Raw genomic sequence first — 22749 nt, forward strand, 5'->3', positions numbered from 1 at the left:
CCTACAGCCAGGGAGACTACACCTACATCCACCTACAGCCAGGTAGACTACACCTACATCCACCTACAGCCAGGTAGACTACACCTACATCCACCTACAGCCAGGTAGACTGTACCTACATCCACCTACAGCCAGGGAGACTACACCTACATCCACCTACAGCCAGGTAGACTGGACCTACATCCACCTACAGCCAGGGAGACTACACCTACATCCACCTACAGCCAGGTAGACTGTACCTACATCCACCTACAGCCAGGTAGACTACACCTACATCCACCTACAGCCAGGTAGACTACACCTACATCCACCTGCAGCCAGGTAGACTACACCTACATCCACCTACAGCCAGGGAGACTACACCTACATCCACCTACAGCCAGGAGACTACACCTACATCCACCTTCAGCCAGGTAGACTACACCTACATCCACCTACAGCCAGGAGACTACACCTACATCCACCTACAGCCAGGAGACTACACCTACATCCACCTACAGCCAGGTAGACTGTACCTACATCCACCTACAGCCAGGTAGACTACACCTACATCCAACTACAGCCAGGGAGACTACACCTACATCCACCTACAGCCAGGTCGACTACACCTACATCCACCTACAGCCAGGAGACTACACCTACATCCACCTACAGCCAGGTAGACTGTACCTACATCCACCTACAGCCAGGTAGACTACACCTACATCCACCTACAGCCAGGTAGACTGTACCTACATCCACCTACAGCCAGGTAGACTACACCTACATCCACCTACAGCCAGGTAGACTACACCTACATCCACCTACAGCCAGGTAGACTACACCTACATCCACCTACAGCCAGGTAGACTACACCTACATCCACCTACAGCCAGGGAGACTACACCTACATCCACCTACAGCCAGGTAGACTACACCTACATCCACCTACAGCCAGGGAGACTACACCTACATCCACCTACAGCCAGGTAGACTGTACCTACATCCACCTACAGCCAGGTAGACTACACCTACATCCAACTACAGCCAGGGAGACTACACCTACATCCACCTACAGCCAGGTAGACTACACCTACATCCACCTACAGCCAGGTAGACTGTACCTACATCCACCTACAGCCAGGTAGACTGTACCTACATCCACCTACAGCCAGGTAGACTACACCTACATCCACCTACAGCCAGGGAGACTACACCTACATCCACCTACAGCCAGGGAGACTACACTTACATCCAACTACAGCCAGGGAGACTACACCTACATCCACCTACAGCCAGGGAGACTACACCTACATCCACCTACAGCCAGGGAGACTACACCTACATCCACCTACAGCCAGGTAGACTGTTCCTACAGCCTCCTACAGCCAGTTAGACTTCACCTACATCCACCTACAGCCAGGTAGACTTCACCTACATCCACCTACAGCCAGGTAGACTACACCTACATCCACCTACAGCCAGGGAGACTACACCTACATCCACCTACAGCCAGGGAGACTACACCTACATCCACCTACAGCCAGGGAGACTACACCTACATCCACCTACAGCCAGGGAGACTACACCTACATCCACCTACAGCCAGGGAGACTACACCTACATCCACCTACAGCCAGGGAGACTACACCTACATCCACCTACAGCCAGGTAGACTACACCTACATCCACCTACAGCCAGGGAGACTACACCTACATCCACCTACAGCCAGGGAGACTACACCTACATCCACCTACAGCCAGGTAGACTGTACCTACATCCACCTACAGCCAGGTAGACTACACCTACATCCAACTACAGCCAGGGAGACTACACCTACATCCACCTACAGCCAGGTAGACTACACCTACATCCACCTACAGCCAGGGAGACTACACCTACATCCAACTACAGCCAGGGAGACTACACCTACATCCACCTACAGCCAGGTAGACTACACCTACATCCACCTACAGCCAGGGAGACTACACCTACATCCACCTACAGCCAGGTAGACTGTACCTACATCCACCTACAGCCAGGGAGACTACACCTACATCCACCTACAGCCAGGTAGACTGTACCTACATCCACCTACAGCCAGGTAGACTACACCTACATCCACCTACAGCCAGGTAGACTACACCTACATCCACCTACAGCCAGGTAGACTGTACCTACATCCACCTACAGCCAGGTAGACTACACCTACATCCACCTACAGCCAGGTAGACTGTACCTACATCCACCTACAGCCAGGTAGACTACACCTACATCCACCTACAGCCAGGGAGACTACACCTACATCCACCTACAGCCAGGGAGACTACACTTACATCCAACTACAGCCAGGGAGACTACACCTACATCCACCTACAGCCAGGGAGACTACACCTACATCCACCTACAGCCAGGGAGACTACACCTACATCCACCTACAGCCAGGGAGACTACACCTACATCCACCTACAGCCAGGGAGACTACACCTACATCCACCTACAGCCAGGGAGACTACACCTACATCCACCTACAGCCAGGGAGACTACACCTACATCCACCTACAGCCAGGGAGACTACACCTACATCCACCTACAGCCAGGGAGACTACACCTACATCCACCTACAGCCAGGGAGACTACACCTACATCCACCTACAGCCAGGGAGACTACACTTACATCCACCTACAGCCAGGAGACTACACCTACATCCACCTACAGCTCAGGTAGACTCTACATCCACCTACAGCCAGGGAGACTACACCTACATCCACCTGCAGCCAGGTGACTGGCAGCCTCATCCACCTACAGCCAGGTGAGACTACACCTACATCCACCTACAGCCAGTCAGGCCTGACTCTGGCCCTCCACCTCTGGTTGTCAGGCAGACTCTTCCTACATCTGGCTTCATGCTGGCCTGACTCCCCACATACACCTGCCAGGTGACTGACACTACATCCACCTACAGCCCTGACTCTACACCTCAATCCACCTACAGCCAGGAGACTACACTACATCCACCTACAGCCAGGAGACTACACCTACATCCACCTACAGCCAGGTGGACTACTCACCTTACATCCACCTACAGCCAGGAGACTACACTCTACATCCACCTACAGCCAGGGACTGTACCTAAAACATTCCATCCTTTACAGCCAAGACTACACCTACATTCCATCCCTACAGCCAGGAGACTACATCTCATCCTACATCCATCCTGGCCATATCTACACCTACATCCACCTACAGCCAGGTAGACTACCTACATCCACCTACAGCCAGGAGACTACACCTACAAACATTCCATCCTTTCCTTTAAAGATAATGTCATCCTTAAATATTTTAAAACATTCCATCCTTTCTTTTAAAGATAATGTCATCCTTAAATATTTTAAAACATTCCATCCTTTCTTTTAAAGATAATGTCATCCTTAAATGTTTTAAAACATTCCATCCTTTCCTTTAAGGATAATGTCATCCTTTAAGGGTTCTTAAACATTCCATCCTTACGTTTTAAGATAGTGTCATCCTTTAAGGATTCTAAAACATTCCATTCTTTCCTTTAAGGATATTGTCAACCTCTAAGGATTTTTAAATATTCCATTCTTTCCTTTAAAGATAATGTCATCCTTTATGGATTCTTAAACATTCTATCCTTTCCTTTAAAGAGAATGCCATCCTTTAAAGATTCTTAAACATTCCATCCTTTCTTTAAAAGAGAATGCCATCTTTTAAAGATTCTTAAACATCCATCCTTTCCTTTAAAGACAATGTCATCCTTTCAAGCATTCTTAAACATTTCTTTCTTTCCTTAAAAGATAATGTCATCCTTTAAGGATTCTTAAACATCCAATCCTTTCCTTTAAAGACAGTTTCATCCTTTAAGGATTTTTAAATATTCCATTCTTTCCTTTGAAGACCATGACATCCTTCTGTTAATGAAATTTCTCGATTACCTATAGAGAGTCAAAAAACAAGACTGGTAAGATACATGCATCAAGAATTTAATTCACTCTGTACAGAGGGAGCAAACCCACACAGCCACACGGCAGTTAGCAGTATGAGGCTTGCCCACTGAGCAACTGGAGGACCCCCTTTATATATCGTCTAAAGCATGCCTTTGAGCAGTTGACCAAACACATGAGCTTTTGACCACCTTCAAAGAACTTCTTAAGCAGAAGGGTAATTCAGTTGGGGTGCAATAAAACAGATGGTCACTTCCCAAAAAGTGGTCTTTATGACCTTTTACAACATATAGCTGCTCAGCTCATGACTTACTGCCCTGTGGTGATCATGATTTACAGTTGGGTTAACAGAAGGATTCACCAGGTCATTCCTTGGTCAATAAGACAGATGCACAGCTAAACCCACAATCTAACTAAATCAGAGGTTAAAATATACAAAACATACAAAATTCCCATCACACTTCAAGGATTCCTAAACATTCCATTCTTTACTTTAAAGACAATGCTATCCTTTTGAGGATTCTTAACTATCCATCCTTTCTTTTAAAGACAATACTAGCCTTTAAGTATTCTTAAACATCCCATCCTGTCCTTTAAAGGCAATGCTATCCTTTAAGGATTCTTAAACATTCCATCCTTTCCCTTTAAGGATTCTTAATCATTCTCCCCTTTCCTTTAAGGATTCTTAAACATTCCATTCTTGCCTTAAAAGACAATGTCATCCTTTAAGGATTCTTAAACATTCCCTCCTTTCCTTTAAAGATAAAGTTATCCTTTAAGGATTCTTAAACATTCCATCCTTTCCTTTAAAGATAAAGTTATCCTTTAAGGATTCTTAAACATTCCATCCTTTCCTTTAAAGACAATGCTAGCCTTTAAGTATTCTTAAACATTCCATCATTTACTTTAAAGACAATGCTGTCCTTTAAGGATTCTTAAACATTCCATCCTTTTCTTTAAGGATTCTTAAACATTCCATCCTTTTCTTTAAGGATTCTTAAACATTCCATCCTTTCCTGTAAGGATTCTTAAACATTCCATCCTTTCCTTTAAGGATTCTACAACATTACATCCTTTCCTTTGAGGATTCTACAACATTCCCCCCTTTCCTTTAAGGATTCTTAAACATTCCATCCTTTCCTTTAAAGACAATGCTAGCCTTTAAGTATTCTTAAACATTCCATCATTTACTTTAAAGACAATGCTAGCCTTTAAGTATTCTTAAACATTCCATCCTTTCCTTTAAAGACAATGCTAGCCTTTAAGTATTCTTAAACATTCCATCATTTACTTTAAAGACAATGCTAGCCTTTAAGTATTCTTAAACATTCCATCATTTACTTTAAAGACAATGCTGTCCTTTAAGGATTCTTAAACATTCCATCCTTTTCTTTAAGGATTCTTAAACATTCCATCCTTTCCTGTAAGGATTCTTAAACATTCCATCCTTTCCTTTAAGGATTCTACAACATTCCATCCTTTCCTTTGAGGATTCTACAACATTCCCCCCTTTCCTTTAAGGATTCTACAACATTCCATCCTTTCCTTTAAAGGGATATTTCAGTAATTTTGAAGCGGAGTCTTGTCAGGTACCTAGCAGCAGACTGTTTTTTTGCTCTTGCATTGAAACGTAATGACACTAACCCAGAGGCTTTCGGGTCAAAAAAGAAAATGCTTTAAAAATGTTGTACAGTTTGAAGGTTTGAGCCAACATTGTTTGTGGCCCATTTTTACCAAAAACTCTCTGGATTCAAGGATGAACCTGGACCCATCTGTTACTCTGTATAGCCTTGCTTTGAACCAGAGTCCTCTTAAAGGAACAACGTTCACTGGAGGCTAACGCCACTACTGCTGCTACCTACCTCATACAACTCAAACTCTAAATGACTGAAATAGCCCTTAAAATATACAAAACATACAAAATTCCCATCACACTTAAAGTTCCTAAACATTCCATTCTTTACTTTGACAATGCTATCCTTTGAGGATTCTTAACTATCATCCTTTCTAAAGTACCCCAATACTAGGCCTTTATTGTCTACATCAGGGTGTCCTTTAAAAGAATGTTTATGACAACATGAGGGGGATTCTTAAAGAGGCATTCCATCCTTTCCTTTAAGGATTCTCATTCTCCATTCATTTAACCAGCCTGTAGGGATATTCCATTCTTGCCTTAAAAGCCACAGATGTCATCCTTTAAGGATTCTTAAACATGGCCTGCTCTTAGAATCAGAGGAGGGTCAGAGAGCTCTGATATCAGGTCTTTGTGGGTCCACTGACTGACTTCTGTTAACTCTGAATCATTGAAACAGATATTTAATGTAAAATAAAACATGGGTCATCATTTACTTTAAAGACTCTGGCTGGCTCTTTGGCTCCCTTGACATTCCATCCCTGGCTCTCCATCCTTTCTTTGGATTCTTAAACATTCCTCCTTTCCTGTCTGATTCTTAAACATTCCATCCTTTCCCTTTGGCTGGCAACATTACATCCTTTCCTTTGAGGATTCTACAACATTCCCCCTTTCCTTTGGATTCTTAAACATTCCATCCTTTCCTGGCCCCAATGCTCTGGCCCTTTAAGTATTCTTAAACATTCCATCATTTACTTTAAAGACAATGCTGGCCCTTTAAGTATTCTGACATTCCTCCTTTCCTTTGACAATGCTGGCCCTTTAACTCTGGCCCTGACATTCCATCATTTACTTTAAAGACAATGCTAGCCTTTAAGTATTCTTAAACATTCCATCATTTACTTTGGCCCTGACTCCTGGATTCTTAAACATTCCATCCTTTTCTTTGGATTCTTAAACATTCCATCCTTTCCTGTAAGGATTCTTAAACATTCCATCCTTTCCTTTGGATTCTACAACATTCCCCTGACTCTTTCCTGAGGCCCTGGCTCTGGCCCCCTTTCCTAAGGACTCTACAACATTCCATCCTTTCCTTTGGATATTTCTGGCTGAGCTCTTGGCCCTCAGGTACCTAGCAGCAGACTGGTCTTGCATTGACGTCTGGACACTAACCCTGGCCTGACTCTGGTCAAAAAGAAAATGCTCTGTTGTACAGTTTGGAAGGTTTGAGCCAACATTGTTTGTGGCCCTGACTCTGGCCTCACTCTCTGACTCTCAAGGATGAACCTGGACCCATCTGTTACTCTGTATAGCCTTGCTTTGAACCAGAGTCCTCTTAAAGGAACAACGTTCACTGGAGGCTAACGCCACTGGCTGCTGGCTACCTGACCTGGCTACAACTCTGGCTCTAAATGACTGAAATGGCCCCTGGCTCTGGCCCCTGATGATGTCATCCTGACTCTCCATCCTTGCCTTTTGCATTCAGGCCAGTCTAGGCCCCCCAGTTATCATCCCAGTCTAACCAGTACCCCACTAGGTTTATTGTCTACATCAGGGTGTCCTTTAAAAGAATGTTTATGACAACATGAGGGGGAAAAACTGTTAAAGAGGCACCGCTAACCTCTTAGCTGGAGGCTCATTGGCTCCATTCATTCTTACCAGCCTGTAGGGATACTGAACCGGGGTCAGGAAGCCACAGAGAGGATGATGGCCTGCTCTTAGAATCAGAGGAGGGTCAGAGAGCTCTGATATCAGGTCTTTGTGGGTCCACTGACTGACTTCTGTTAACTCTGAATCATTGAAACAGATATTTAATGTAAAATAAAAGTGGGTCATATGTGGCCCCTGGCTCTGGCCCCTGGCTCTGGCCCCTGACTCTGGCCCCTGGCTCTGGCCCCTGACTCTGGCCCCTGGCTCTGGCCCCTGACTCTGGCCCCTGACTCTGGCCCCTGGCTCTGGCCCCTGGCTCTGGCCCCTGGCTCTGGCCCCTGGCTCTGGCCCCTGGCTCTGGCCCCTGACTCTGGCCCTGACTCTGGCCCTTGCTCTGGCCCCTGACTCTGGCCCCTGACTCTGGCCCTGACTCTGGCCCTTGCTCTGGCCCCTGACTCTGGCCCCTGACTCTGGCCCTGACTCTGGCCCCTGACTCTGGCCCCTGACTCTGGCCCTGACTCTGGCCCTGACTCTGGCCCCTGACTCTGGCCCCTGACTCTGGCCCTGACTCTGGCCCCTGACTCTGGCCCTGACTCTGGCCCCTGGCCCTGCTCTGGCTCTGGCCCCTGACTCTGGCCCTGACTCTGGCCCTGACTCTGGCCCCTGGCTCTGGCCTGACTCTGGCCCTGACTCTGGCCCTGACTTTGGCTCTGGCTCTGGCCCCTGACTCTGGCCCTGACTCTGGCCCTGACTCTGGCCCTGACTCTGGCCCTGGCTCTGGCCCTGACTCTGGCCCTGACTCTGGCCCTGACTCTGGCCCCTGACGCTGGCTCCTGACTCTGGCCCTGACTCTGGCCCTGACTCTGGCCCTGACTTGGCCCTGACTCTGGCCCTGGCTCTGGCCCTGACTCTGGCCCTGACTCTGGCCCCTGGCTCTGGCCCTGACTCTGGCCCTGGCTCTGGCCTGACTCTGGCCCTGACTCTGGCCCTGACTCTGGCCCTGGCTCTGGCCCTGACTCTGGCCCTGACTCTGGCCCCTGGCTCTGGCTCTGGGCCCTGACTCTGGCCCCTGACTCTGGCTCCCTGACTCTGGCCCCTGGCTCTGGCCCTGGCTCTGGCCCTGACTCTGGCCCCTGGCTCTGGCCCTGACTCTGGCCCTGGCTCTGGCCCCTGGCTCTGCCCTGGCTCTGGCCCTGGCTCTGGCCCTGACTCTGGCCCTGACTCTGGCCCCTGACTCTGGCCCCTGACTCTGGCCCTGACTCTGGCCCTTGCTCTGGCCCCTGACGCTGGCCCTGACTCTGGCTGACTCTGGCTCCTGACTCTGGCCCTGACTCTGGCCCTGACTCTGGCCCTGACTCTGGCCCCTGACTCTGGCCCCTGACTCTGGCCCTGGCTCTGGCCCCTGACTCTGGCCCCTGACTCTGGCCCTGACTCTGGCCCTGACTCTGGCCCCTGACTCTGGCCCCTGACTCTGGCCCTGACTCTGGCCCCTGGCTCTGGCCCCTGGCTCTGGCCCCTGGCTCTGGCCCCTGACTCTGGCCCTGACTCTGGCCCTGACTCTGGCCCCTGGCTCTGGCCCCTGACTCTGGCCCTGACTCTGGCCCTGACTCTGGCCCCTGGCTCTGGCCCCTGGCTCTGGCCCCTGACTCTGGCCCTGACTCTGGCCCCTGACTCTGGCACTGACGCTGGCCCTGACTCTGGCCCTGGCTCTGGCCCTGGCCTGACTCTGGCCCCTGACTCTGGCCCCTGACTCTGGCCCTGTCTGGGGCCCCTGGCTCGGGCCCCTGGCTCGGGCCCCTGACTCTCGCCCCTGACTCTGGCCCTGACTCTGGCCCTGACTCTGGCCCTGACTCTGGCCCCTGACTCTGGCCCTGACTCTGGCCCTGACTCTGGCCCCTGACTCTGGCCCCTGACTCTGGCCCTGACTCTGGCCCTGACTCTGGCCCCTGACTCTGGCCCCTGACTCTGGCCCTGGCTCTGGCCCCTGACTCTGGCCCCTGACTCTGGCCCTGACTCTGGCCCTGACTCTGGCCCCTGACTCTGGCCCTGACTCTGGCCCCTGGCTCTGGCCCCTGGCTCTGGCCCCTGACTCTGGCCCTGACTCTGGCCCTGACTCTGGCCCTGACTCTGGCCCTGACTCTGGCCCCTGACTCTGGCCCTGACTCTGGCCCCTGACTCTGGCCCTGACTCTGGCCCCTGACTCTGGCCCTGACTCTGGCCCTGACTCTGGCCCCTGACTCTGGCCCTGACTCTGGCCCTGACTCTGGCCCCTGACTCTGGCCCTGACTCTGGCCCTGACTCTGGCCCCTGACTCTGGCCCCTGACTCTGGCCCTGACTCTGGCCCTGACTCTGGCCCCTGACTCTGGCCCTGACTCTGGCCCTGACTCTGGCCCCTGACTCTGGCCCCTGGCTCTGGCCCCTGGCTCTGGCCCCTGGCTCTGGCCCCTGACTCTGGCCCTGACTCTGGCCCCTGGCTCTGGCCCCTGGCTCTGGCCCCTGACTCTGGCCCTGACTCTGGCCCCTGGCTCTGGCCCCTGGCTCTGGCCCCTGGCTCTGGCCCCTGACTCTGGCCCTGACTCTGGCCCCTGGCTCTGGCCCCTGGCTCTGGCCCCTGACTCTGGCCCTGACTCTGGCCCCTGACTCTGGCCCCTGACTCTGGCCCTGACTCTGGCCCCTGGCTCTGGCCCCTGGCTCTGGCCCCTGACTCTGGCCCTGACTCTGGCCCTTGCTCTGGCCCCTGGCTCTGGCCCCTGACTCTGGCCCTGACTCTGGCCCTGACTCTGGCCCCTGGCTCTGGCCCCTGGCTCTGGCCCCTGACTCTGGCCCTGACTCTGGCCCCTGACTCTGGCCCTGACTCTGGCCCTGACTTTGGCCCCTGGCTCTGGCCCCTGGCTCTGGCCCCTGACTCTGGCCCTGACTCTGGCCCTGACTCTGGCCCCTGACTCTGGCCCTGACTCTGGCCCTGACTTTGGCCCCTGGCTCTGGCCCCTGGCTCTGGCCCCTGACTCTGGCCCTGACTCTGGCCCTTGCCCTGGCCCTTGCCCTGGCTCTCTCCAGGTAGCCTCTAGTAGACACTTCTGTTGCCCTGCTGTTTCTTTGCTCCTGCCTTGGCCTCATGTTTCAGCCCCAGATGTTGCAGCATGGTCTGACCTCTGACCTCAGACTCATGCTCCTGTGTCTGTGTTTGTGTTTGAGGACGGAGCTGGCTGAACACGGGTTCAGGTTCTGTACGGAGTCTCTGGAGGCCAAACTGCAGAAACAGCTGGAGGTCCCTGCAGAGGAGCAGACCGGTGAGACCTTTCATGTCTTTGTCTGTGCAGTCTTGGACGTGTGTAGGGACTTCCTGAGGGACGGGGCAAGGACGGAGAAGGTTGTTGATGTTGTTGTCATTGTTGTCCTTAGAGGAGCAGGAGGATCTGAGGAAGGAGACACGCCTCCTACTCGGTCTGTGTTTGGACTCTAGAGCTCGATACCGGGCCTCATCGATGCACCTGAACCTGGCCAAACAGGACTACCAGAACGCCCTGAACATCTGCCGCCAGGAGCAAGGGGAAACCCACCCACAGGTTAGCCAACGCTGGGCACCCTGGGGACGCTAGAGACACTGGGGCCACATCAAACACTGGGGCCACATGGGGCAGCATCAGACACTGGTTGTTCTCAGTTCTCAGGTTAAGGTGTTTAGGTCTCTAGTGAAGGTCTTTAGGTCCCTAGTGAAGGCCTTTAGTCCTCTGGTTTAGGTCTTTAGGTTTCATGTTAAGGTCTTTAGCTCTCCAGTGAGGGCCTTTAGTTCTCAGGTGAAGGTCTTTAGTTCTTTTCTGAAGGTCTTTAGGACTCAGGTTAAGGTCTTTAGATCTCTGCTGAAGGTCTTTAGGTCTCAGGTGAAGGTCTTTAGTTCTCTGCTGAAGGTCTCAAGGTCTCAGGTTAAGGTTTTTAGGGCTCAGGTTAAAATCTTTAGTACTCTAGTCAAGGTCTTTAGTTCTCTGCTGAATGTCTTTAGGTCTCAGGTTAAGGTCTTTAGTTCTCTGCTGACAGTCTTTAGTTCTCTGCTGAATGTCTTTAGGTTTCATGTTAAGGTCTTTATGGCTCAGGTTAAGGTCTTGAGTTCTCTAGTGAAGGTCTTTAGTTCTCTGCCGAAGGTCTTTAGTCCTCTGGTTTAGGTCTTTAGGTTTCATGTTAAGGTCTTTAGATCTCTGCTGAAGGTCTCAAGGTCTCAGGTTAAGGTTTTTAGGGCTCGGGTTAAGATCTTTAGTACTCTAGTGAAGGTCTTTAGTTGTCTGCTGAATGTCTTTAGGTCTCAGGTTAAGGTCTTTAGTTCTCAGGTTAAGGTCTTTAGGTCTCAGGTTAAGGTCTTTAGTTCTCTGCTGAAGGTCTTTAGGTCTTAGGTTAAGGTCTTTAGGTCTCTAGTGAAGGTCTTTAGGTCGCTGGTTTAGGACTTAAAGTTCCTGGTGAAGGTCATTAGGTCTCTGGTTTAGGACTTTAGGTTCCTGGTGTAGGTCTTTAGGTCTCTAGTAAAGTTCATTAGGTCTCTGGTCTAGGTCTTAAGGGTCCTGGTGTCGGTCTTTAGGTCTCTGGTCAGGTCTCTGGGACATATCTAATATCTTGCCCTGGTTGTCTGTGAATTCTTTACATGTTGTCTCCTATGTGTCTATGTCAGACTCTGGTGCTGATGAGCGATCTTGCGACCATCTTGGATCTTCAGGGTTGCTATGACGAAGCCCTGGCACTGATCCAGCAGGCTGTGAACCTTAGCCGGTCTGTGGGACACCCAGACCGACACGTCCTGCTGGGGAACATGGCGGGCATCCTGCTGCACAAAGGTCAGAGGTCAGACTAGGCTGCCTGGATGAGGTCAGGGGGAGGAGTAGATTCTGATCCAGTCTCTTTTCTCTCCCTGGTTCAGGTCAGCTGGAGGACTCAGTGCGATGCTACAGGGAGGCTCTGAGTCTGGCCCGAGAGGCCGGAGACCAGGAGGCCATGGACATGATCGAGGAGGGACTGAAGGAGGTGAAGAAGAAGAGGAAGGAGGAGAAGGCTTCACAGGAGTGACTGTGGCGGTCTCAGACTTGGACCATGAAAACTGTCTACCAATCAGTGAGAGGCCAAAGGAACCATCCTCATAAGGACTCTTAACGTGAAGTCTCATACAGGACAACTCTCCGGTCAAACCTCATGAACTGTACACTTCCTGTTTGATTTTCAAAGTAAAAGTCTGTCTGGACTGTCGCCTCATTTTAATGTACACCCGAAACCCTCGAGTTTGAGCACCCTGCTGCCAGATCAGAGTTATATGGGGTGGAGAGGAAATCTGTGGTTTAAGTTAGGAAGGTCTCTGATTAAGGTCTTCAGGTCTCTGGTTAAGGTCTTCAGGTCTCTGGTTGAGGTCTTCAGGTCTCTGGTAGAGGTCTTCAGGTCTCTGGTTAAGGTCATTAGGTCTCTGGTTAAGGTCTTTGGGTCTCTGGTTAAGGACTTTAGGTCTCTGGTTAAGGTCTTTAGGTCTCTGGTTAAGGTCTTAAGGTCTCAAGAGAAGGTCTTTAGGTTTCTGGTTAAGATCTTTAGGTCTCTAGTGAAGGTCTTTAGGTCTCTGGTTAAGGTCGTCAGGTCGCTGGTTACGGTCTTAAGGTCTCAAGAGAAGGTCTTTAAGTCTCTGGTTAAGATCTTTAGGTCTCTGGTTAAGGTCTTTGGGTCTCAAGAGAAGGTTTTTAGGTCTCTGGTTAAGATCTTTAGGTCTCAAGAGAAGGTTTTTAGGTCTCTGGTTAAGGTCTTCAGGTCAGATAAGAGTTATATGGCGTGGAGGGAAAATCTTTGGTCTAAGCTAGGAAGGTCTCTGGTTAAGGTCTTCAGGTCTCAAGAGAAGGTCTTTAGGTCTCTGGTTAAGATCTTTAGGTCTCTGGTTAAGATCTTCAGGTCGCTGGTTAAAGTCTTTAAGTCTCTGGTTAAGATCTTCAGGTCTCTGGTTAAGGTCTTTAGGACTCTGGTTAAGATCTTTAGGTCTCAAGAGAAGGTCTTTAGGTCTCTGGTTAAGGTCTTTAGGTCTCTGGTTAAGGTCTTTAGGTCTCTGGTTAAGATCTTCAGGTCGCTGGTTAAAGTCTTTAGGTCTCCAGTGAAGGTCTTTAGGTCTCTGGTTAAGGTCTTTGGGTCTCAAGAGAAGGTTTTTAGGTCTCTGGTTAAGGTCTTCAGGTCAGATAAGAGATATATGGCGTGGAGAGAAAATCTTTGGTTTAAGCTAGGAAGGTCTCTGGTTAAGGTCTTCAGGTCTCTGGTTAAAGGTCTTCAGGTCTTGGGTTAAGGTCTTTAGGTCTTAAGTAAAGGTCTTAAGGTCAGATAAGAGTTATATGGGGTAGAGTGGAAATCACCCTCTGTGAAATGGGACGACCCTTTAAGATCTTAATATGCCACCTGTGATTGTCACTGGCTTTTATGTAAACAGACTCCATGTTACCAGACACCAGACTCCATGTGACTGAAGGTTCTCTCTGAAATAAAAGCATCATAACAGCATTTCCTCTGAGAGAACTTCTTACTATGGTACTCTTTCTTTGCTGTTAGACAACCATCAATGATTCTGAGTAGATTTCTTTTAACACTTAGTAAAAAGGTCCCTGTAGCCCTAGACCTTCACCCAACCCCCATTCTCTAAGATCCAGAACAGCCTACACCTAGCCTTTCCAAACACCCTGGTTCTATCTGGATGCTAACATTATTTTAAACTCAATTATTCAATTAAACCCAAAACTACCAGGGTCTAAATGATAAGTCCTTCTCTAGTCTTTGCAGTTCTTCTCGGCTCTTTAGACTCCTCTCTCAACAGTCCAGTGTCTTTATGTTCATACATACAACATGGATCTGAATCCAGAATAGACCTGAATAATGAGCCTGATAAGGACTGAATGAATGAGTGAATGAATGAGTGAATGAATGAATGAATGAGTGAATGAATGAATGAGTGAATGAATGAATGCTGAAATGAAACAGTCTCTGAGGGAGGAGACAGAAAACTCTGAAAGCTGCCCTGACCAGGTGACCCTCACATCTTCACTGGTGATCAGAACAGAGGTCACCAAAGGAACCAATCATCATCAATCATTAGATCAACAATCCTCCAGGACTGGGTTAGTCTACAGTTGGTCTTTACTGGGTCATATTAACCTTCATCAGTCTATCTCTAGGACAGCCCTGTAGTGTTTGGGCTCACAGGTTCCCACAGAGACTGACGCAGGTGAACTTCCTGTTGTGTTTACTGAACATTTCAGAATAAAAGCCTGATGATGACAGTAAACAAAGCACAGACAAAACAAAGAGAAACACACACAAACACTGGATTAACCACACAAACAGCAGACTGGGAAACACATACGCACCCACCAGCCACTTTATTAGGTACACCTTTTAAGCTGCTGTCTGACATAAAAATGTGATCAGCCAATCACATGGCAGCAGTCAAGTCATAAAGTCACAGACCTGAGGAAGACAACATGATGAAGGTCAAAGGGAGCATCAAAGCGAGGAGGAAGACTGAATTATAAAACGTGATGGACAGGCTATGAATCCACAGGAATTTAAACGCACGACAACCATCTCTAGGGTCGTTGATGTCTTTGATGACATCATCTTTAAAGGCAAGGAGAGAATGTCTATGAGCTTTGATGACATCATCTTTAAAGGCAGAGATGGAATGTCTATAAGCTTTGATGACATCATCTTTAAAGGCAGAGATGGAATGTCTATAAGCTTTGATGACATCATCATTAAAGGCAAGGATGGAATTTTGATAAGCTTTTATGGCATCAACTTTAAAGGCAAGGATGGAATGTCTATATGCCTTGATGACATCATCTTTAAAGGCAGAGCTGGAATGTCTATAAGCTTTGATGACATCATCTTTAAAGGCAAGGATGGAATGTCTATATGCCTTGATGACATCATCTTTAAAGGCAGAGCTGGAATGTCTATAAGCTTTGATGACATTATCTTTAAAGGCAAGGATGGAATGTCTATACGCCTTGATGACATCATCTTTAAAGGCAGAGCTGGAATGTCTATAAGCTTTGATGACATCATCTTTAAAGGCAAGGATGGAATGTCTATACGCCTTGATGACATCATCTTTAAAGGCAGAGCTGGAATGTCTATAAGCTTTGATGACATTATCTTTAAAGGCAAGGATGGAATGTCTATACGCCTTGATGACATCATCTTTAAAGGCAGAGCTGGAATGTCTATAAGCTTTGATTACATCATCTTTAAAGGCAAGGAGAGAATGTCTATAAGCTTTGATGACATCATCTTTAAATAACCAACGACCTCCTCACAGCTGCAGATTCTGGACACATCAGCCTCCTCATCCTCCTTGACCTAACCGCTGCCTTCGACACAGTATCCCACACCGTCCTCCTTGACCGCCTGTCTCACCATCTTGGCATCACTGGTACAGCTCTCTCCTGGTTTCACTCGTATCTCTCACAAAGAAAACAGTTTGTTACCATCGGCACCTCTCACTCATCCCCCGCCCCAGTTAACCAGGGCGTGCCTCAAGGCTCTGTTCTTGGACCTCTCCTTTTCACCATCTACATGCTTCCCCTTGGACAGATTATTCACAAACACGGTCTCAGCTTTCACTCTTATGCAGATGACACCCAACTCTATCTCAGCACCAAACCATCCACCCAGCTCCCTCCCCACTCCCTGGTAAACTGCCTCCACGACATCAAAGCCTGGATGACCTCTAACCAACTCAAACTCAACAGCAATAAAACAGAGCTCATGGTGGTGGCCCCCAAAGCGCTGCTGCAGAAGGTTGGAGATCTCATGCTCCATGTGGACGGGACCTCCATCTGTCCGTCCTCCGAGGTCCGAAACCTAGGCATCATCCTGGACTCCACCCTCTCCTTCCAGTCCCACATAAAGTCTGTCATCAAATCTGCCTTCTATCATCTCAAGAACATCTCCAGACTCTGACCATCACTCCCTGATTCTGTGGCTGAAACACTCATTCATGCTTTCATAACCTCCCGCCTGGACTACTGTAATGGAGTCCTGTCTGGAGTTCCCAGCAAAACCCTGGACAGGCTTCAGTACGTCCAAAACTCTGCAGCTAGAGTTCTCACCCGCACTAGACCCTGGCAACACATCACTCAGACCCTCATCCACCTCCACTGGCTCCCTATCAAGTCCCGTATCAACTACAAAGTCCCCCTCCTCACATACAAATCTCTCCATGCTCTGGCTCCCCAGTACCTTTCTGATCTCCTCCATCCATACACACCATCCCACAACCTTCAGTCTTCAGACACCGGCCTACTTTCCATGCCCAAAACCAAACTCCGAACCTGTGGAGACAGAGCCTTCAGTGCTGCAGCCCCCACCCTCTGGAACACTCTTCCTGCAGACATCCGTAGCGCTCCATCTCTGGACATTTTCAAAAAAACGTCTCAAGCACCACCTGTTCACCACAGCCTACAGTCTTCACTAAACCAGCCTCACACTCATCCTACCCCTCACATAGTTTGTCCATGTCTATGAGTTCCTGTAAAGCATCCTTGGGTTTCTTGAAAGGCGCTATATAAATTCAAGATATTATTATTATTATTATCATTATTAAATGCAAGGATGGAATGTCTTTAATGACATCATCTTTTAAGGCAGGGATGGAATGTTGATAAGCTTTGATGACATCAGCTTTAAAGGCAGGGATGGAATGTCTATAAGTTTTGATGACATCATCTTTAAAGGCAGGGATGGAATGTCTATAAGCTTGATGACATCATCTTTCAAGGCAAGGATGGAATGTCTTTGATGACATCATCTTTTCAGGCAGAGCTGGAATGTTGATAAGCTTTGATGACATCAGCTTTAAAGGCAGGGATGGAATGTCTATAAGTTTTGATGACATCATCTTTAAAGGCAGGGATGGAATGTGTTTGAACAACATCTGACCAGGAGACCACAGCAATGACACTGAGTGTTCCTGCCTGTTTTGGTCCCACCAGGCCGGATATGCTGGTGTGGTGCCACCAGGCCGGATATGCTGTTTTGGTCCCACCAGGCCGGATATGCTGGTGTGGTCCCACCAGGCCGGATATGCTGGTGTGGTGCCACCAGGCCGGATATGCTGGTGTGGTGCCACCAGGCCGGATATGCTGGTGTGGTCCCACCAGGCAGGATATGCTTTTTGGATATGCTTCCAACTAGACCATCACCGACAAGGCAGAAACACTCAGACTTTACAGCCACCAGGCAGGAACTCTCAGACTCTAAAGTCAGCTCAGAACAGACTACAGAGGCTACAGTTCACAAGGGGTTAACCAGACCAAAACTATAGACTACAAGAACACGTTTCCGGGTCTGTTGAGTCTTCCTGCTACCACAGATGCTCACTTTGACCATCAGCACATCGTCTTCATCACACCTACACCTGTGATTGGCTGTGATTCTGTAACGGAGAACCACAAATAAAGGAAACCCAGCTAAAGTCCTGAGTGGTGTACATGTAAACACAGAGACATTGATGCTGAGCTCAGAGGACATGATTACTGTTGTTGGAAGATCTTCATCATCATCATCGTCATCACAGACACAGGTGGAGGTGTGGCAGTATAAAAGAAACTGCAGGCACTTGAGCTCCTACTGGACCATCACCGACAAGGCAGAAACACTCAGACTCTACACCCACCAGGCAGGAACTCTCAGACTCTACACCCACCAGGCAGGAACTCTCAGACTCTACACCCACCAGGCAGGAACTCTCAGACTCTACACCCACCAGGCAGGAACTCCCAGACTCCTCACCCACCAGGTAGGAACTCTCAGACTCTACACCCACCAGGCAGGAACTCTCAGACTCTACACCCACCAGGCAGGAACACTCAGACTCTACACCCACCAGGCAGGAACACTCAGACTCTACACCCACCAGGCAGGAACTCTCAGACTCTACACCCACCAGGCAGGAACACTCAGACTCTACACCCACCAGGCAGGAACACTCAGACTCTACACCCACCAGGCAGGAACTCTCAGACTCTACACCCACCAGGCAGGAACTCTCAGACTCTACACCCACCAGGCAGGAACTCTCAGACTCTACAGCCACCAGGCAGGAACACTCAGACTCTACAGCCACCAGGCAGGAACACTCAGACTCTACACCCACCAGGCAGGAACACTCAGACTCTACACCCACCAGGCAGGAACTCTCAGACTCTACACCCACCAGGTAGGAACTCTCAGACTCTACACCCACCAGGCAGGAACTCTCAGACTCTACACCCACCAGGCAGGAACTCTCAGACTCCACACCCACCAGGCAGGAACTCTCAGACTCTACACCCACCAGGCAGGAACTCTCAGACTCTACACCCACCAGGCAGGAACACTCAGACCCTACACCCACCAGGCAGGAACACTCAGACTCTACAGCCACCAGGCAGGAACACTCAGACTCTAGAGTGATGTTTGAGGTTCTCCTGACTGTATCTGAGCCCACGTGTTGATCCAGACTGAGACTGCTGTCTAAAACCATCTCTCTGAAATGTTTGGTGATGGAGAACCATGGTTCTGGTTCTAGGGTAGACAGTTGTTTTCTGTCTGGACACATTAGGAACCAAAGTTGTCAACATTTGTAGAAGTGGGTGGAGCTTACACACGTCTTTGGGACGTTTTGAGGCTTTGCTGGGATTTCCTTCTTTAGATGCCAGGCCTGGTTGTCATAGAAACGGGCATCAGTGTGGTGATCGTTGCATCTTTAACTCCTCCATCCTGCCGTGTGACGGCCTCCAGTGATTGTGTATGTGTGAACAGCCAGGGGGCGGGACATGTGCTGACTGACAGTTTAGTTGTCATGGTGACCTCCAGCTGATCAGGTTGCCGTAGTTGGACCTTCTCTCTGTTCTTTCTTCCATTCTTTCTTCTTCCTCTGGTTCCTGCTGTTGTCCTCCTCCTTTCTTTCTTCTTACACCCCCCCAGTCCTCCCCCCGTCCTCCCCTCTGTCTCCCCCGTTCTCCCCCGTTCTCCCTCTCTCTGTTGGTTTCAGTCTTTGCATTATAATTTCTCTCTTTCAGAGCTGTGGGGACGCTGAGGTAGGCTCCAACTCTCTTCCTGTTTCCCTCTCTCTCTCTCTCTGTGCTCTCTCTGAATCAGACCCAGGTTACCTTTGTTCTTTTAGAGCAGATCAATCAATTAAAGGATCAATACGCAGGGTTTTCTCTCTGGAATGTCTGCATTCATGTCTAAATCTCATTTGAATGTGAGTTTTTATCTAATATTGGGTTTTTCCAACAGTTTTTAAATGCTGAATTAAAAGTTTCCACAGGCTCCGTGTGTGCAGCGATCCGTCCACGCCACAGTTTAGCTCTGTTTAACCACGCTCGCCCTCACCTGCTGGCTCTATGTCCAGACGGCGGTCTATAGAGCTGGGCAGGAAGAAACTAGCGTTTCTTTCTCAGAGTACATCTGATTATCAGCCATCAGGTCAAAATCATCTGAAACCAGACTGACACTACGGGTTCTGCTCCTGGAAGACTAAAGTTCATCAGATATCCACCTCTTTATCAACAAAAGAAATTATTCACTAAAATACTACAGTACCCACAATCCTAGAGTGCTACAGCCACGTCTCTGATGGGTGACGACTGTTGACAACAACTATACGACATACTGCCATTGAACAATTATCATCATTATTATTATTATTATTATTATTATTAATATTGTTATAATAATATAATAATAATTATGATATTATTAATAATATTGTTATTATTGATAATATCATTATTATTATAATTATTATTACTAAAATTATTATTGTTAATGTTATTATTATTATTATTATTATTATTATTATTATTATTATTATTATTATTATTAATATTGTTATTATTATTATTATTATTATTATAGTAATTATTAATAATAATGTCGTTATTATTATAAATATCACAATAATAATAATAATAATAATATTAATAATAATAATAATTATTATTAATATTTTTATAATAATATAATAATAATTATAATATTATTAATAATATTGTTATTATTAATAATATCATTATTATTATAATTATTATTACTAAAATTATTATTGTTAATGTTATTATTATTATTATTATTATTATTATTATTTTTCTTGTTCTTCTTCTTCTTCTTCTTCTTCTTATTATTATTATTATAGTAATTATTAATAATAATATCGTTATTATTATAAATATCACATAATAATAATAATAATAATCATAATAATAATTATTATTATGATTATTATTATTATTAATATTGTTATAATAATATAATAATAATTATAATATTATTAATAATATTGTTATTATTAATAATATCATTATTATTATAATTATTATTACTAAAATTATTATTGTTAATGTTAATATTATTAGTATTGTTGTTTTTATTATTAATATTATTATTACTATTATTATTATTATTATTATTGTTATTATATTATTATTATTATTATTATTATTATTACTATTACTATTATTATTATTATTATTATTATTATTATTATTATATTAATATTGTTATTATTATTATTATTATTATTATTAATAGTATTATTATTATTATTGTTATTGTTAGTATTATTGTTAATATTATTATTATTGTTGTTATTATTAATAGTATTATTATTATCATTAATATACTTAGTATTATTAGTATTATTTGTGTTAGTCTTCAAAGCAAGGATGGAATGTTTTGTAAGCTTTCATAACTTTTTCTTTATGCATGTATGGAAACTTTTATAAACTTGGATGTTCTCCTCTTTAACGGCAGGACTAGAATGTTGTCTAAGCTTTAGAGGCAAGGATGGAATGTTTAGATGACATCATATTGCTGATGTATATTAAATGTAAAAAGATGACATCATCAAAGGCAGAGGATGGAATGTTAGGGCCGGGTTCCCTCCATTTTTGCCCACCAGGAGGTCATAGTCGGCATGTGTTCCAAACAAAGGTCAGTCGCCCTGAGGGAAAGAGTGTTGGTGTATCTGTGCTCTAAGAATGGAGGCCAGTTAGCCATTAGCTTAGAGGTTAGCAGTGCCTTTTTAACAGCTTTTCTCCCTCATGTGGTCATTGACACGCTGATACACCTGCTGAAAGGGGCGGTTCTCTTTTTCTTTAAAGTTAATCTCTGTCCATCCATGAACCCTGATCTCTGATCACCTGGTCTGTTCACCTCCGGCAGGACTCACCTGATCATCTGACCTCCTGCTGACCTCTGACCTCTGACAGAGCCATGAGTCTTCATCAGAACTCTGTGGGCCCCGGTGACACCGTCAGTCTGTCTGCTGTGAGTCCAAATACCATCCTCATCTACATGTGATGTCACTGTGACATCACTGTGATGTCACTGTGATGTCATTGTGATGTCATCATGTAGACAGAGCTCATAATAACAGCAGTCCAGCTGTGAGGATGCCCATAAGAATGTTGTTGTCTTCATTATATCAGGTTTGAAAATATCTCCAAATATCAGAGTCCTGGGTTTAATGACTTGTCATCTCTCAACTAGTCTCTGGCTCCGCCCCCTCCTTGTTGCCATAGCGATGAAGAAGAGGAGGACCTGAACAAAGCCTTCGATGTTCAGAGTTTTCAGGAGATCCTCCGTCCTTCAGCTCGAAGTCCACCAGAGAAACACAGAGTCTGTGACGAGCAGGACTACGAAGGTCAGGAAGTGAAGGTCACTGAGGGTCCGTTTCTGTGTGACAATACATCTGCAATTCCACAAAAGCTGGGTCACTGCGTAAAATGTAAAATAAAGCAATAAATGATGAGAGAGGAGGCCATAGGTGAACAGGATCCAGAAACACCACCATCTTTTCTGGACCAAAACTCATTTAACATGGACTGAGGAAACATGGAAACCTGCTCTGTGGTCAGAGGAAAACTGTTCTGTGGTCAGAGTAAAACTGTTCTGTGGTCAGAGGATAACTGTTCTGTGGTCAGAGGATAACTGTTCTGTGGTCAGAGTAAAACTGTTCTGTGGTCAGAGGATAACTGTTCTGTGGTCAGAGTAAAACTGTTCTGTGGTCAGAGGAAAACTGTTCTGTGGTCAGAGGATAACTGTTCTGTGGTCAGAGGATAACTGTTCTGTGGTCAGAGGATAACTGTTCTGTGGTCAGAGGAAAACTGTTCTGTGGTCAGAGGAAAACTGTTCTGTGGTCAGAGGATAACTGTTCTGTGGTCAGAGGATAACTGTTCTGTGGTCAGAGGATAACTGTTCTGTGGTCAGAGGATAACTGTTCTGTGGTCAGAGGATAACTGTTCTGTGGTCAGAGGA

General features: G+C 47.0%; 2 protein-coding genes across 2 annotated transcripts in view; both read left to right on the forward strand.

Moving 5' to 3' along the window:
• Positions 1–10564: 10564 nt before the first annotated feature.
• On the forward strand, positions 10565–12517 carry LOC121520286 (tetratricopeptide repeat protein 19, mitochondrial-like). Its single transcript, XM_041803658.1, has 4 exons — positions 10565–10739; positions 10852–11015; positions 12107–12269; positions 12353–12517. The coding sequence occupies exons 1-4, from the start codon at positions 10565–10567 to the stop codon at positions 12496–12498; spliced, it is 648 nt and encodes a 215-aa protein (XP_041659592.1). The 3' UTR covers positions 12499–12517.
• Positions 12518–21406: 8889 nt separating this feature from the next.
• The window catches only part of slc4a2a (solute carrier family 4 member 2a), a 58129-nt gene continuing 56786 nt past the window's right edge, over positions 21407–22749 (forward strand). Inside the window, 2 exon segments of the mRNA XM_041803659.1 lie at positions 21407–21423; positions 21921–22135. Of these exon segments, the coding sequence (XP_041659593.1) occupies positions 21407–21423; positions 21921–22135 (232 nt within the window).

This window comes from Cheilinus undulatus, linkage group 13 (assembly GCF_018320785.1).
Source record: "Cheilinus undulatus linkage group 13, ASM1832078v1, whole genome shotgun sequence".
Classification (NCBI taxonomy): Eukaryota; Metazoa; Chordata; class Actinopteri; order Labriformes; family Labridae; genus Cheilinus; species Cheilinus undulatus.

Excerpts from the sequence above, each read along its gene's own strand:
- LOC121520286 (XM_041803658.1), top strand. The coding sequence starts at position 10,565 with ATGTTTCAGCCCCAGATGTTGCAGCATGGTCTGACCTCTGACCTCAGA. Across the intron at positions 10,740-10,851 it reads CCCTGCAGAGGAGCAGACCG|AGGAGCAGGAGGATCTGAGG; the intron begins GTGAGACCTTTC and ends TGTTGTCCTTAG. Across the intron at positions 12,270-12,352 it reads GGGCATCCTGCTGCACAAAG|GTCAGCTGGAGGACTCAGTG; the intron begins GTCAGAGGTCAG and ends TCCCTGGTTCAG.